At 38.8% G+C, this 15,244-nt stretch overlaps 2 protein-coding genes across 3 annotated transcripts; both read left to right on the top strand.

Annotated features, from left to right (window-relative positions):
- Nucleotides 1–312: 312 nt before the first annotated feature.
- On the top strand, nucleotides 313–6,107 carry LOC124327576 (leucine-rich repeat and calponin homology domain-containing protein 1-like). 2 transcript variants are annotated; one of them, XM_046786541.1, is made up of 9 exons: nucleotides 313–735; nucleotides 932–1,076; nucleotides 1,145–1,377; nucleotides 1,442–1,578; nucleotides 1,649–2,002; nucleotides 2,070–2,146; nucleotides 2,208–2,997; nucleotides 3,058–3,273; nucleotides 3,872–6,107. In XM_046786541.1, the coding sequence occupies exons 1-9, from the start codon at nucleotides 564–566 to the stop codon at nucleotides 4,367–4,369; spliced, it is 2,622 nt and encodes an 873-aa protein (XP_046642497.1). In that variant the 5' UTR covers nucleotides 313–563; the 3' UTR covers nucleotides 4,370–6,107. The 2 variants fall into 2 exon arrangements, with proteins under 2 accessions (XP_046642497.1, XP_046642498.1); XM_046786542.1 differs by having other exon boundaries at nucleotides 315–735; nucleotides 5,528–6,107.
- A 1,450-nt stretch (nucleotides 6,108–7,557) lies between these two features.
- On the top strand, nucleotides 7,558–14,425 carry LOC124327570 (ATP-binding cassette subfamily C member 4-like). Its single transcript, XM_046786533.1, has 25 exons — nucleotides 7,558–7,966; nucleotides 8,337–8,447; nucleotides 8,844–8,993; nucleotides 9,087–9,294; nucleotides 9,366–9,482; nucleotides 9,547–9,652; nucleotides 9,721–9,877; nucleotides 9,949–10,087; nucleotides 10,145–10,255; nucleotides 10,336–10,539; nucleotides 10,616–10,794; nucleotides 10,857–11,148; nucleotides 11,218–11,433; nucleotides 11,516–11,682; nucleotides 11,751–12,085; nucleotides 12,154–12,233; nucleotides 12,312–12,462; nucleotides 12,525–12,755; nucleotides 12,828–12,903; nucleotides 12,970–13,064; nucleotides 13,130–13,257; nucleotides 13,318–13,736; nucleotides 13,796–13,925; nucleotides 13,981–14,091; nucleotides 14,155–14,425. Exons 1-25 carry the CDS (start codon nucleotides 7,890–7,892, stop codon nucleotides 14,308–14,310), a joined length of 4,146 nt encoding a protein of 1,381 aa, XP_046642489.1. The 5' UTR covers nucleotides 7,558–7,889; the 3' UTR covers nucleotides 14,311–14,425.
- Nucleotides 14,426–15,244: the final 819 nt, after the last annotated feature.

Here is a 15,244-nt window from a genome sequence, read left to right as displayed (position 1 = left end):
TCTGAAACCACCCAAGGTCATTGCCAAATACGCATGTTTGTGAAATTTGGAAAAAAAAATGATATGAATCTTGGTAACGAAACTCATCCGAGCATGAAACCTCATTCTGAATGACGAAGCTTGAAAAATAGAAGGAGAACAAACAACTTGTGAACGTTAAGGCATGAGCAATTTTATGTTTGTTACCCATCAGTAATCAACGACAAAAATCACGGTGATTCAAACATCTGTTCTGTTCAGATTTCAGTTTGCCCGCCCTTGAAAAATAAAACCGCGCGGTGGCGCACCAATCGCACCACCAGAATATTTTTTACATATCCTTTGGGCATATGAGAATGCACTCGGGGAAAAAAGATCAAACGAAATAGAATAACGAAGAGAAAATAGCTGTGGTACTCACTACTCAGGGTCAAGTTCTGTTTAGGTTCTCCCCCAAGGCAATCAGTGGGTTTCAGTTCCGACTTCCGACATCTCCCTGAATTTTTAGGGTACCAACAACTCAGTTCTGTTGTCTGAATAAAGGATGTTGCTGCACGGATAATGTGCAATGGCCGGCGCTTGACATGGCCGGAACTGTTGGTGCAACCGTTGGGCCTCAGAGCCCACTTAATCGCAATCTTGAACGACTTTTAGAAGAAGCTCAAATAAGTGGTGAACTGCGTGTTAGTAGCCGTCGTTTAAGAGAATTCCCCAAGGTGGCTAATAAATACAATCTAAATGACACCGTTTACAGTGGTAAGTAGATCGCATTTCTGGTGACTACCTTTGACACTGTTATCTCTACATTCATCATACTGTTGGCAATGAGCCATAAGTACTCTGTTTCTTTATGCATTTGTTGTCAGTTTGGCTCTGCTGTCATTCTTGCATACTCATTGTCAATTGTTCAATGTATGCTCTTGCTTGATGTTTATTGAATTTTTGTTTATAGATTTGTCGAAAAACAAGCTGTCAGAACTACCCAGTGAAATAACACGATTTACAGCTTTGGAGAAGCTAAATCTGTACCACAATGTAATCCGTTTCATTCCAGATACTGTCACGTTCCTGCAATGTCTAACATATTTAGATATCAGGTACTGTTATTAATCCTTATTATACATTTTTATTGAGAATTTCTCTAATAAACATGCTTTTCCTACAGCCGCAATCAGTTAAGTGTGCTACCAGCTTATCTTTGCAAGTTACCATTGCAAGTTCTACTGGTCAGTCACAATCGGTTGGTGAGTCTACCAGAAGAAATCAACCAGTTATGCCAGTTGATAGAGCTAGATGCTTCATGCAACCAGCTCAGTCACCTTCCCATCCAGTTAGGTGACCTCCAACACTTAGAAGCCCTTAATCTGCGCAAAAACTTTCTGGTTGAATTGCCAAGAGGTATTATTTCAATCACTTAAAAAATTACTTAAAAAAATAACTAAATTCAATTATTCTTTGACAGAACTTATGTTCCTTCGGCTGGTCACACTTGATATCAGCATGAATAGGATCTCAGCCATACCAGTGGAATTACGATTTATGGTATCGTTGGTTGACCTGTGTGTTGATCACAATCCTTTGACATCCCCTCCAACCCATGTATGTATTGATTATTATTTATCTGGTATTTTAAAGTTGGTAGTTTACTAATATTATTACTATGTTTCAGTTGTGCACACGAGGGCGAATCCACATATTCAAGTATCTGGAAATCGAAGCAATTAAAGAGGACAGAAAACGAGGCATTTTGGAAGGAGGGGATTGTCGAAGATTGCCTCGAAAACCATCAACATTACCGGATTCTCGTTTTTCAGCCAACGATCCCCGTCGCAAAAGATACACGATTGATAACAGTAATGGCTTCGGTAGTTGTGGTAACAGTAACAGCCAACCCGTTGTGGTCGATGGACCCGATATGCGCTGGCCGCAACAGAACAATCAACATAATAATGGGCACGTTTCTTCTACGGAAACAACACCGTTATTTATATCCAATCCCGTCAATCATAATCAAACGTTAAAGGTATTTTTTTGTTGTTGCTTTGACCACATTTTTCCCACTGTTATTTTCAATTACCCTCTTTTCCTAGCCTGAAGACGAAGACGAAGATGAACAAGGAAATGAGGAAAGGCGAAGAGCTGCTCGGAAAATTTTGGAACACCAAATGTATAATACATTTTTGTATTCATTTCATACAGTTTCATTAATTTTAGCATTGCTTAATTAGGGCATCGCAAGACGAACAGAGACTTCCAAACCACGCCCAAACCTACAGAGAATACAAGGAAGCTTTACGGCAACAGCGAAATAATGTTTACAAAGTGAGGGATAACAATAGCCACACTCCTAGTCCTGATACCCCACCTTTGTCTGGAAACCAGACGATGGAATTCGGCCGACAGTTATTAGTTCAGGTGCCACCACCACAACCACAGCAACGGTCGGATGGAACGGCGCTTTACAAACCATGGGAAAACAGTCCGAACCACACAACGATTTCAGATCCTCCTTCTCAACCCCATCCATCATCATTCGCTGTGATTGGTGATTTTAGTCGTCCTCTGAGTTTAAATCTCAGTCACGACGAGAACAACAAAGTGAATGTCAAAGCCGTTCAGAAAGAAGCTGTCCTTTCCTATGTCAAGGCCAAAACTAGTCCGTCGTCAGTAACTCAGCCACCGCCCTTCCGCTCACCAACGACCGAATTGCTCAGCCCTGCTTTACCCTATCGTTCGGTACCCGTCGTTCCCAGTTCTACAGCTGAGTCAAACAATCTGGCGCCCCCCTACCGCCCACCTCCACCTGAACCACTTACCGGAAGTCGTAAGGTAGCTGCTGTCAAAGCCGGGCCTTCCATACTTAGTCGACAAAATTCATTAACGAATTCTACCAATGGCAATCAAACTCCCCCGCCATCCAATCACTCCTCTCACACGGCTGTTACTGCCAGTTTCACTGTACGCCGAGAGATGGAGAGACAAAGAGAGGAAATGGAACAAATTCAACATTTGCGCCAAGTAATAATCCTTTAGCTTCTCTTTTAATAAAATTACCTAATAATTTCATTAATTGAGCAGTGTATAGAGATGAGGCTCAAAATGACCTTACCTGATGACTTGTCATCTGCACTGCAAGATGGAGTCGTTTTATGCCATCTGGCCAATCACGTCCGCGCTCGTTCTGTGGCCAGCATTCATGTGCCGTCTCCAGCTGTGCCCAAACTAACTGTGGCAAAATGCCGCCGGAACGTTGAGAACTTTATCGAAGCTTGTCGAAGGATCGGAGTTTCTGAGGTGAGTCCAGAAAATTCCAGTATTTAAATATGTGCACACATCTTTCTACCTTTTCTCCCTTGAACCCAATTCGCTTGTTTAAAGAAAAAATGGGATTCTTTTTGTTTTGGTGGCCACAACTTTGGAGTTGATGAATGGTCACAAGGGCTGGCTAGTTTTGGAATAATTTTGTTATCTTCTTGGTTCCTATACCTAGCCAGCTTGTCTTCTTGTTTCGGGGTTCGGTTTTCTTGTTGGTATACTTTGGACAAATCTATCATACATCTCTTCCCATACATCCAGTGTCCAACTCGCCCTTGACCTTACCTTTCTTTCGAATCCAACTTTTTCACGACCGAACATATAGCATGCTATGCTTGCTGTCTGGTCACTGCACGTGCATGTTAAGATCATGAACTAAAACGAGGGACAATTAATATTTTATAATCGAGAAAGTGGTGAAAAAAAAAATTCATTATTTTAATCCACTGTTCCAATTTACTTTTTTTTTCTCTTGTTTACCCCATCTTTCTCTATAATTTCTCTTCAACTTATTTCGCCTCTTCTTATTCTCTATTCCTCTTGGGCCCGGTTTGGTTATCTTTTTACTACAAAGCAGAACTCACTGTGCACCTGGGAGGACATCTCGACGGCATCAAACATTAGTCGACTGCTTGAAACTGTGCGGGTCTTACTAGATCCCGCTACTTTGTCAAATACCCGGTTGGATACCTTGCTATCCTCATCTCCGGCGCCTTCTAATCCGCCTACACCGCCGCTAACTCCAACTCCGTCCCCTTCAGGATCATTCCCAATCCCGTTCGAGCTGATCAACCCGTTGTCAATAGATGTCAATGAGAATGATCAAGCCGGCAAACCAAGTCCACTGTCCAAATCGAAACGAGTCACTTTTGCTCCAGAAATCGTTGTGCAAGATGTTGAGATAGAAGAGTCTCCTCTCCAGCCTCCTCCAGATCTTTTACCCACCACAATGAACACTGACTTGAAAGATCTAGTCAAAGTATCATGGACTGAGTTGTGGCTCTCACATTCCGCGCTGGCACTGGTCCTTATGGCCGCCACCGCTTTCTACCATTGGCTCCCTGCTGGGCAGTAATTCCACTCTAATTTCCATCCCTCCAGAGACTAGTCTAGATGGTAAAAAAAAAAAAAATACAGAAGACATTTAACGAGCAAAACTTAGATTGAGAGACATTTAAACGAACATTCCTGTGACCTTATAGATTCGCTTTCATTCAAATAGAATCTGCTAATCGCATGGGTGCCTCAATGTTTCCTCCTCCCCCCCAAAAAAGTGATACGAATCTTCGTAATTTTTGTTTCAACCTTTCGTATGTTTTTCCCATCTTTTCCTATCGCATTCCTGTGTTTTGCTTCTCTTGGGATTTTGTGCTAATTCCCAATTGGAAACTCTTTTTTCTTTCATGATGAAATACCGGCCACTACGACTAAAAGTAGCCGGAATTTCGAGCTACTAAACAGCCTTCCTCAGTTATTCCATTTTTTGTTTGTTTGTTTTGTATGTCATAAGCTAAGAATTTTGTGAGGCAGCCTTTTATTTTAAAGTAAATTATTGGCCGACGTCCAATTTGTTCAGTCTAAAACACCGTATCGTAGTAATTTTGTCAGCCAGCGTCAGGTGCTATTATTTCTTAAATCGTTTGCCTTAATCCGCTAATGATTATTCGAATAGTATTTATCTGGAGCATGCAAGCGAATGGGGCTTGTGATATTTGAGAGGAAATTAAATATGAGTTACAACGGTGGTTGTACATTAGTACTGTGGGATGGTTCTGCCAGTGCCTGTTCAACGTTTGCCTAACGAGCTTACTGTCAAATGCATAGTGTTAACTAAATAAGAAGCCGGTAGTTTATGATAGCATTTCTCAACAGTTGATTAGCTCGTGATCTTATTTCGTTTGCATTGTAGTTTTCCTATTTTTTTGGTTGTGTAGTATAATAGCCAAGCTGGCTAGAATAAAATCTGTATCAGTTTTCTCAGAAGCAGTAAAAATTGAATTACACTATATTTAAGATCCCGCCCGTTAACTTGTGTCGTGCGCTTTCCCAATTTGCAGCTTGTTTTTGTTTATTTTGTTTTTTTCTTTTCCTACTTCCTCCTTTTTTTTTAGTTTGTCGTTATTTCTTTTATTCTTTTATTCGGTTTATTTTAATTTTCTGTCTTTCCTTACCCGACGCCACCGTCTTTTTTTTTTCTTTTCCCGCGTGTTTTCTTCAACCATTTCGTATACAGGATCGCTTGTGCACATCTTCTGACGTTCTGGAGCGGCGAAATGTGGCTCGTGTTGCTATGACCGTTGCCACTCTAATGGCCTTTCACCGTGGTCGACCCGCTGCAGCCCAGCACTACACTGGCGTCTGAGCCCTTTTGTCCTAGGTGCTACCTCGTAACACAAGGAAATGTTTTTAACAAAATACTGTGACCATTGGTTGTATACACACCCGCTACTACTTAACTTCAACAAACAATTTGTGTGCAAAATAGTTGTCATGCCATTTTGGTCTCTTCTATATCTGGTTTTAATTTGACCTCTCAATCCACCAACGATATTCCCCGTCACCTTAATAATTACTTGTACAGTTTAATGCAATTACTTCTTTTAGCCTTGAAGCTCTATGTCAGCTTCTTTGTACTCTTTGTGTCTTGATATTCGAAATTTGCCTGTGCCAAAGACTTTTGCGTTTTGATGGACATCTTTCTGACTACACCGATGGGAACATCGCGTTGCGAATTCCACCTTTTTTTAATGTCTACCTAATTCCATTTATACATTTTGTGAATTTAAGTGAATATAATTTCTTTGCGGACACCATTTTAAAGCGACTGATTCACTTAACAGCCTTTAGAAAACAAGGTTCTCTCTAATCAAGATTCTCCTTAGAAAAATTGATTTTTTGTTAACTCATCGTTTGACCATGTAAACCAGCACGTTTCATTTCTTCATCCAGTTACGATGCAAGATTTTCAGGTTTACGTGAACTAAAACTAAATTATTCAGAACAGCTTACAGGTAAGTTAGCAACGGAGAGAAATGTCTAAATGTTGCTATATTGACCAAAATCTAGTGCACGTCCAAATAATATGGACGCTAGAAATTCCAATTGTGGAAAAATCGTGACTTGGACTTCACTTCAAAGTATTCATATATGTATGAATAAACAATCGTTTATTGGCATGGTCTTGAATTTCTTGTCCGTAATAAGAATGCCGTAACTTCCAGTCTGCCTTGAATTGTTATAGACAATGTTGTACCTTTTCATAACAATTTCCTTGGATGCAGTTACGGTAATTACGGTGTCGTGATAAGAGGTCACAATTTTTATTGGTATCCTAAAAATTAATGTTTCGTTTAAGGTGGATGATCGAATTCAAACGTAACACGATATACCGCGTTAATGATTGGACGTGAAGAAAGAAATGCAGAGTCATGATGACAGAAAATCACTCAGTCATTCCGGCATTTGGCCTTGGGGTGAATACAGCTTATGAAAATAAGATTTTCTATACAAATTTTGAAAGCTTCAAAGTTGGATGGGGTCTGACAACCAAGACATGCATCAAATTAAGTGCTACCCTTTAATCTTATCTTGTATCAGTCATTTGAGAATTCGAGCTTTACTCGATAACTCTTTTGTTTGACTATCTCAGCATCCGGAGAAACCTACTGAAAAAGACGCCTCTCATATTTATGTCTACCTCATCCGCCCATGATATCGGAGTGGATCCAACGATCAAGGCCATTTCAAAACGTGTGTAGCTATAGGTCAACCAATAGGCCTATTTAACATTGAAGCAATCTGATTTTTTTTTCTTACCTACGCACATGAAGCTAATGCACTATGCAATTATGAATGGATTAATTTTATTAGGCCGGAAACTAACACTGATAGGTGATAGCCAAGAAAACTAATAAAGTTCTGATTAATCATGGCCGTGAAAAACCCAATGTACATTGCACATGCGGTGCGAATAAAAAGTAAAAATAACGATACAATTTGTAAAATGTATTTCATTTTTAATTAAGAAATCTTGCTTATTAATTAACTGAATATTAATGAAATATTAATTTTAATTTCGTGGTATTGCAAAACGACAGATCATTTCTGATTTCCCAAAAATTGGTTGGCCAGTCCCAGTAGTCGCAATAAATAGGTAGAAAGGTGTAACGTAGCCTGGTGTTATATATGTATCACGGTGCGGTCGGTCGTTACACCTCGAGGTATAAAAAGAGGAGGAGAAAGCAACACATGTGCTGAAGGCTGAAAGGAATAAGGAGAGTCTGCACTCTGCGGCCGGCAGTGGCGAACAACGGCGAAGCATTTCAGTCAGGGAACGAAGTTCAAGAGAGAAGGTCGTCTTCCAATTCTCAGATTTCAGTTTCACATTGCTATCACATTCTTGGGCAGTGTTTGACTACTGTGATAACAGAAGAATTCCCTCAATGGCCGGCGAATTGGTACAACTTTACAATTCAATATTGAGGGAAAGAACGTCAAGTTAAAGAAAAAGTGATTCGTCCAAAGTCTGATTTTTGACCGGTTTTGCCCTCGAGCACTTACATAATCAGTCAAGGTTACACTTTCTTTCTTCAGCCATGGAATTGAATCGAAACAAGAAATTGAATCCAAACCCCAGACTTAAAGCCAATTTTCTTTCTGCCCTCATATTTTGGTAAGTAGCTATATTTCATTCGAGCATTTCTTCTCGGTAACAGCTGATTCGGCAGCCGGATCGATGTCGTGAACACGTGACTAGTTATTTACGTTGTCATAGCAACAACAAAGCGCGCGAAATCTTGAAACATCTTTTATAGTTGTTAAAATCACAGTAAAAAGCAAATAATGTTTTGCTTCATGCAAGAAAAATCCATTTATTATTTTTACAAAGTGTTGTGTCGAAAAGGTCAGTAATCTTTTGAAAAGACGAAATTTTGTAATGCAAGATTTATGTGCTGGTTTTTATTATCATTAATTCCTTATCGGTTGCATCGTCGAATTAAACTTACTTTATGCTAAATCCGTATTGGTGTTTTTTTTAAAAGGTGGGTGAACCCTTTCATGGGTTATGGAGCAAAGAAAGATCTTGAAGTTGGCGATCTGTATGATGTTATGCCAGGTGATCATTCTGAAGAACTTGGGCTGAAGTTGCAAAAGTAAGAAAGAATTTACTACTACTTGTGTCATTTAAAAGCTAAATGCTGCTCATTCATGTTAAAGTTTAAACAATTTTGAAAATTAAGTATTTCCCTTTTACTTCAATGAAAAAGTTGTTGATGAAGAGTTCATTTTTTCTTTGTTTAATTTATAAGAAAAAACTTGTCCATACCAGTAGTTAATTGCTTAATCGAATTTGCATGGCTGTTTTATAATAACAGTCAGCGCTTTCCTGGAACGAGTAATTAAAATTTTTTCTAGTTTTCTCACTTGATAAATTAAAGAAATCCAATTGGTGCGTTAAATTACTCATGTAATGTGCGACCATAATTAAAGTGAACTTACCGATTAAATCTAATTTGTTTCTTTTGATTTTTTTTTGTGTGCGTCTTCAGAGAATGGGACAATCAACTTGCAAAATGCAATTCAGACGGAAACAAATCGAAGAAGCTCAGACCAAGCCTTACAAAAGCTTTGATTAAAACATTTGGACTAAAATTTATGTTAGTGGGCATTCTAGTATTTCTCGAAGAATGTATTTTTAAGTACGTATATGTTTTAGATTCTTTTATTAACAGTTTAACTTGTTGAGACTGAAGAAAGTACTTAACAAACAATCGTAAAAACATTTGATGTAGGATTGGGCAACCTCTTTGTTTAGGTCAACTTGTTCATTATTTCGGGAGTGATAACAGCACTATTACCACAACGCAAGCTTATCTTTATGCGACGGGAGTAGTTCTGGGCTCTGCTCTCTACACCACCACCCATCACCCTTTCTTTTTTTCCTGCCAACATACTGGAATGCAAATCCGTGTGGCAGCATGTTCACTTGTCTACAAAAAGGTTACATATATTTAACATTTATTCATTTAAATATTTGTTAATGATACTTAATAAATTTTTTTTGCGAATAGTGTCTTCTGCTAAGCCAAAAGGCCCTAGGTCAAACAACCATTGGTCAAATGGTGAACATCATGTCTAATGACGTCAATCGCTACGATTTTTCCGTCATCTTCCTTCACTATCTTTGGGTACATTGTAATCTTTCTTGGGATACTTAATTACTGATATGCTAACAATATTTTGTTTGATTAGGTCGGGCCATTGCAGACGTTAATAAGCATGGCTATTCTGCTTCATGTCATCGGACCTTCGTGCCTAGTTGGACTGGCCGTGTTGATCCTTTTCGTACCATTACAAAGTAGCTAAATCGATCAATATCAATTTATTACCCTGGTGTTTCTATAGAAAATATTTGTTTCACGTTAGGTTGGATGGGTAAAGTGTTTTCGAAGCTCCGACTTGAAACTGCCAAACGAACGGATGAAAGGATCCGGACAATGAACGAAATTATCTCTGCAATGAGAGTGATCAAAATGTACACTTGGGAAAAACCTTTTGCTAAATTGATTTCCGATTGTCGCCGGTATTCCTTTGACAAGCTTTAACGGATGATTAATTTCGTTGATGTTAACTTTAGTATATTTTTGATTTTAGAAAGGAGATTAACGTTATTAGGAGAACTAATTATTTCCGTGCACTTAATATGAGTCTCTTCTTTACTTCGTCGAAGCTCATTATATTCTTGACTTTCTTGGTATTTATTTTCACCGGGAACCATTTGACCTCCGAAAAGGTACAAATTTATTTTTCGATTTTATGAATGTTTGATTCTTAATTAAAAATTTTATAGGTCTTTGTGACTGTTTCCTTATTCAATAACATTCGTCTTATCATGACGCTTTTTTTCCCCGGGGCAATAACTATGTCTGCCGAAGCTAGAGTCTCGACCAAACGCATAGAAGTATATTTGTTTCTAATTTAGCATTTTTATTTTGAAAAATGAGTTTATCTAATGCTAATTCATTTGGCTTTGACACAAAGAATTTCTTGTTGTTGGACGAAATCGAAAAAAGTTCAAAGGCAAAACTCCGGCCAGCACTATCTGAGTGTCTCATTGAGTTGAATCAGTTGACAGTCAAATGGCCAGCTGCAGGGGAAAAAGAAGACAACACATTAACTGATATTTCGTTCAATGTCAGACCGGGTCAGGTTTTTGCCATCGTCGGCCAAGTCGGTTGCGGCAAGGTATGTCTTTGGAAATTGTAGTTTTGTTTTATGTCGTACATTTTTTTTTAAATTTGCTATTACTTAATATTTATAGAGTTCATTATTGAATGTCATCTTGGGTGAGCTGTCTCCTACGAAAGGAACCTGTCGAATTGCTGGTAAAGTCGCTTACGCTTCTCAAGAATCTTGGATCTTTTCTGGAACGGTGCGGCAGAACATTCTTTGCGGATTGGAGTACGATCTCAAACGCTACAAAAAAGTCATCAAAGCCTGGTATTATTCTTTCTATTTTACTCTTATTTTAGCAATTATATCATGATATTACGTTTGAATAGTGCTTTGGACAAGGATTTTAACCTTTTTCCCAACGGCGACCAAACGACAGTGGGTGAACGAGGGGTCTCTCTCAGCGGCGGTCAAAAGGCGCGAGTCAACCTTGCTAGATCGTTGTACGTGGATGCCGATATTTATCTTATGGACGATCCACTAAGTGCTGTAGATACACACGTTGGTCGTCATCTCTTTGACAAAGCCATTAATGGATTCCTTCGTGATAAAATTCGAGTTTTAGTCACCCACCAGCTTCAATATCTAAAAGATGTAGACCAGATTCTAATTCTCAAAGCGGTAAGAATTCGTCTAAAATCCCTGGTGTTGCTGAGCGGGTGTCATTTTGTCTGCATTTTTCAAATTCAGGGTCGTGTAGAAGCAATGGGATCCTATAAAGAAATCAGCAACAGCGGATTGGACATTGCAAAAACAATTGAAGACGAAGAACCAGATCAAGAAGAAGACTTAACGCGATCCTTTTCCGAATGTGAAATTGAAAGTTCAATTTCAAGATGTGGATCAATTTCGAACTCTATACGTCAACGTGGAGGATCTGTTGCTTCAAGGTCTTCCGCCAAAGAGGTATGATTTGAACTTTTTCTTTACTGTCACTTCTTAATCAATGATATTATATTCAATTTCCTGACGTTTTTTTTTTAATCAGAAAAAAGAAGAGAAACCAGCATTTGCTGAAGAATCTCGCTCCTCTGGCAGTGTGTCATTAAAAGTCTATTGGGAATATTTCCGATCAGGTGGCAGCTGCATTTATCTCCTCTTGTTTACTTTCACATGCCTCCTCACCCAAATCCTCTTTAGCGGGTCTGATTATTGGTAATTACAATTCACTTATTATTATCAAATTGATTGATAGTTATTGAGTTTACAATTAACATTGGTAGGCTAACTTTATGGACAAATGCAGAGGAACTTCGTACAAGGCAAGGAAATGTATCCGAAAACTTGTCGTTCTCAAATATTACGGAAGCAGATTTTTCCAACGTTACCGACGAAATAAAAGAAAATGGCCCTTTTTCTGGTGAATGGTGGAAGGAGCCAGATACGTACACTGGCATTTACGTTTTTACTATTCTCATCGTCGGCGTATTCATATTCTCAATGATTCGCACGATTCATTACTTCCTAATGTGCATGATCTCGTCTATCCATCTTCACAATCGTATGTTTGAATCGATCATCCGTGCACCGCTACTTTTCTTTGATCAAAATCCCGTCGGTATGAATCTTATTTCTTTCTTAAATTAAATTCCGTGCTTCACATTAATTATTCATTTCAACATTTAGGACGTATTTTAAATCGTTTCGCTAAAGACATCGGATGTATGGATGAAATGTTGCCTTCAGCATTCTTCGACGTCATTACTGTAAATAATTTTGCAGTCTTGAATGAGAGACATATTTTAATTATTGTGGGTTTTTTTGTTTTGTTTTCGATGTCGTAGATTGCGTTGACAGCCATTGGTATTCTGTTCCTAGTTGGCCTGGTCAACCCATGGTTATTACTACCAATTCTATTTCTTTCCGTAATTTTCGTCAAATTTAGGCAATTCTACTTAAAAACAGCCCGTGACGTCAAGCGTCTCGAGTCTACAAGTAAATCTATAATTTGAAATAATTATTTCTTCTTCTAAGGTTATCACTTTGCTTAATTACAGCTCGGAGTCCTGTATTTACTCATTTATCCTCATCATTGGTTGGATTAACAACCTTAAGAGCTCACCAGTGTGAAGTTGTCTTTCAACAAATATTTGATGAATGTCAAGACGTTCACAGTTCAGCCTGGTATATGTTTTTAGCCACCACCCGATGGTTTGGCATTTGGCTGGATTGGATTTGCGTCACTTACGTTGCCTGTGTTACCTATGCGTGCTTGGGACTTAGTACCTGTACGTTATCTCTTTACAAACTTCCATAAAAAAAAAATATATATATATTTTATAATTTTATTTGCGTTTTAGCTATGACCGGAAGCGAAGCTGGGCTTGCCATTTCTTCCGCAATGGCTCTGACGGGTATGTTCCAGTGGGGCGTAAGGTAAAGTAACATTTGATTTTTTTTTATGCAAATGCTTAAAATAATAAAGCCGTCCGTGAATTTTAGGCAATCAGCTGAAGTGGAAAATCAAATGACTTCAGTCGAGCGTGTGATTGAATATAGTAAATTGCCCTCCGAGGCTGCTTTGGATTCGATCACAGGTGGGTTTCGAATTTTACTACATTTTTCTTTTTCGAAAAACAATTTCTTAATTATTTCATTTTAGGTAAGAAACCTCCAGATACGTGGCCTTCGAGTGGTAACATCCAATTCGACGACATGTCCCTTCGTTACACTGAAGTTGATCAACCTGTTTTGAAGAACATAACCTGTTTTGTTCGAGCCAACGAAAAGGTTTTATAGAAATAATGTGCTAAGAAAGAAAAAGACGTTATTTAGAAATTTCGCATTTAGATTGGCATTGTCGGTCGGACCGGAGCAGGCAAATCATCGCTGATCGCCTCTTTATTTAGACTGGCAGAGCCAGAAGGACGTATCATAATTGACGGCATCGATAGCAAATCCATTGGCCTACATGATTTACGGTCTAAGATAGCAATCATTCCTCAAGATCCTGTTTTGTTTTCGGGTTCCCTTCGTAAAAATCTGGATCCTTTCGGGCAGTACAGTGATGAAGCACTCTGGAACTCGCTCGAAGGAGCTAAACTCAAGGACACAGTGAAAGAATTATCTGCAGGCTTAGAAGCAAATATGACGGAAGGAGGTGCGAACTTCTCCGTTGGTCAAAGGCAACTCATTTGTTTAGCACGAGCCATTTTAAGACAGAATCGCATTCTTGTTTTAGATGAAGCCACCGCTAACGTTGATCAAAAGTAAGGCATCCGCTTTCGTCTGATTGTGACGTAATACTATTTTTTATTTTATTTTGCAGAACCGATTCGCTAATCCAGCTAACAATTCGAGAAAGGTTCCGAGACTGTACTGTCATGACGATTGCTCATCGTTTGAATACAATCATGGATTCCGACAGGATAATGCTGCTGGATGCGGGTTACTTGAAGGTATTGAAATATTTTAAAAATGAAAACAGCGTAATTGAAATAAGTATTATTTAAGGAATTTGGTGAGCCTGCTGTTTTATTGGAAAACCCCAAAAGCATGTTTTATAGCCTAGTAGAGCAAACAGGACCTATTGTTGCCTCTCAATTAACAGAGCTGGCCAAGCAGGTGAAAGCAATAATTCCCTATTCTTTGGAGAACGTGTTATAAAGTCGTCGCTTTCAATTATAGGCTGCAGAAAGTAGGCGCCAGAACGGGATAGACAACGTGAATCAAACGAACGGAATTAATGGAAACTCAATCCATTACCTTTTGTGCCCTAAAGCTTCTCAAGAACAGGGATTGGATGAATTAGACATTGAATTTACTGAGAATTGCAAGTTGTGACCTACTTTTCCGTGTCTTTCTAGAATAATTGGCCGTTAAAGCCGCCAGTCTATCGTTTATAAAAATTGATAATGGAAACCAGATTAAAATACATTTATGCTCGGTTTTAAAATTATAAAAAACTGAATAGTTCTCGGCCTTTATTATCATCTTCATCTTTCATCGTCAAGGAGCGCGAGGGGGCATTGGGAAAGGTAAAATCTATGAGAATCCTTATTACGGACTCTTCATTCAACATGTCAACAACGTCAATTACACACTGCCTCTCTAAAACTGCTGACGTAATTTTAAGTATTCGAATTTCTAATGCTACACGATATAACTTCCCAATTTTAAAACATTGAAAGAGCCTATGACTAAATAATAAAAAAAAAAACTACCAAGTCACAGAGTAAATTCAAGCGTTGCCAATTTGTTACTAACGTTTTTCCGGTTTCCGTTGGAAATGAATAATTAGTTTTTTTTTTAAATCTATCTATAAATATCAACACCTACATTTTTCATCAGTGATACCAGACACACTACAGTGCCCTAATGAAATATATTTGAGATCACCGCGTACGTATTGCAGCGTTGCCGTATGGGAAATCTATGGCGTATCTGTCAAACTGAACAACAAAATAACGTCTGGTTTGATTAAAAAGACTTTTAATGACGTCTGGTCTTACACCATTGTGTTCATCATGATTTGAACTATTTCTTGGTATGTTTATGATACATGCCAACAAATATGTAAAATTTCACCAAAACCTCCTATCTTTAACCATGGTCTATGAGGAGGTGGTACCGTCACCATGTAGGAATTGGCCGTAAGGCCTCGTCACAGCTTTTTGAGGGGGTGTTTCAAAGTGAGATCCCCCGGGTGGGTCAAAGAGGGGAGAGGGGGAGGAGGGAACGTGCGGACGTCCAGAGTACAGCATACATATCGCCGCTA

The sequence above is a fragment of the Daphnia pulicaria genome, chromosome 2 (assembly GCF_021234035.1).
Source record: "Daphnia pulicaria isolate SC F1-1A chromosome 2, SC_F0-13Bv2, whole genome shotgun sequence".
NCBI classification, from domain to species: domain Eukaryota; kingdom Metazoa; phylum Arthropoda; class Branchiopoda; order Diplostraca; family Daphniidae; genus Daphnia; species Daphnia pulicaria.
This window is presented reverse-complemented; position numbering and strand designations above follow the sequence as displayed.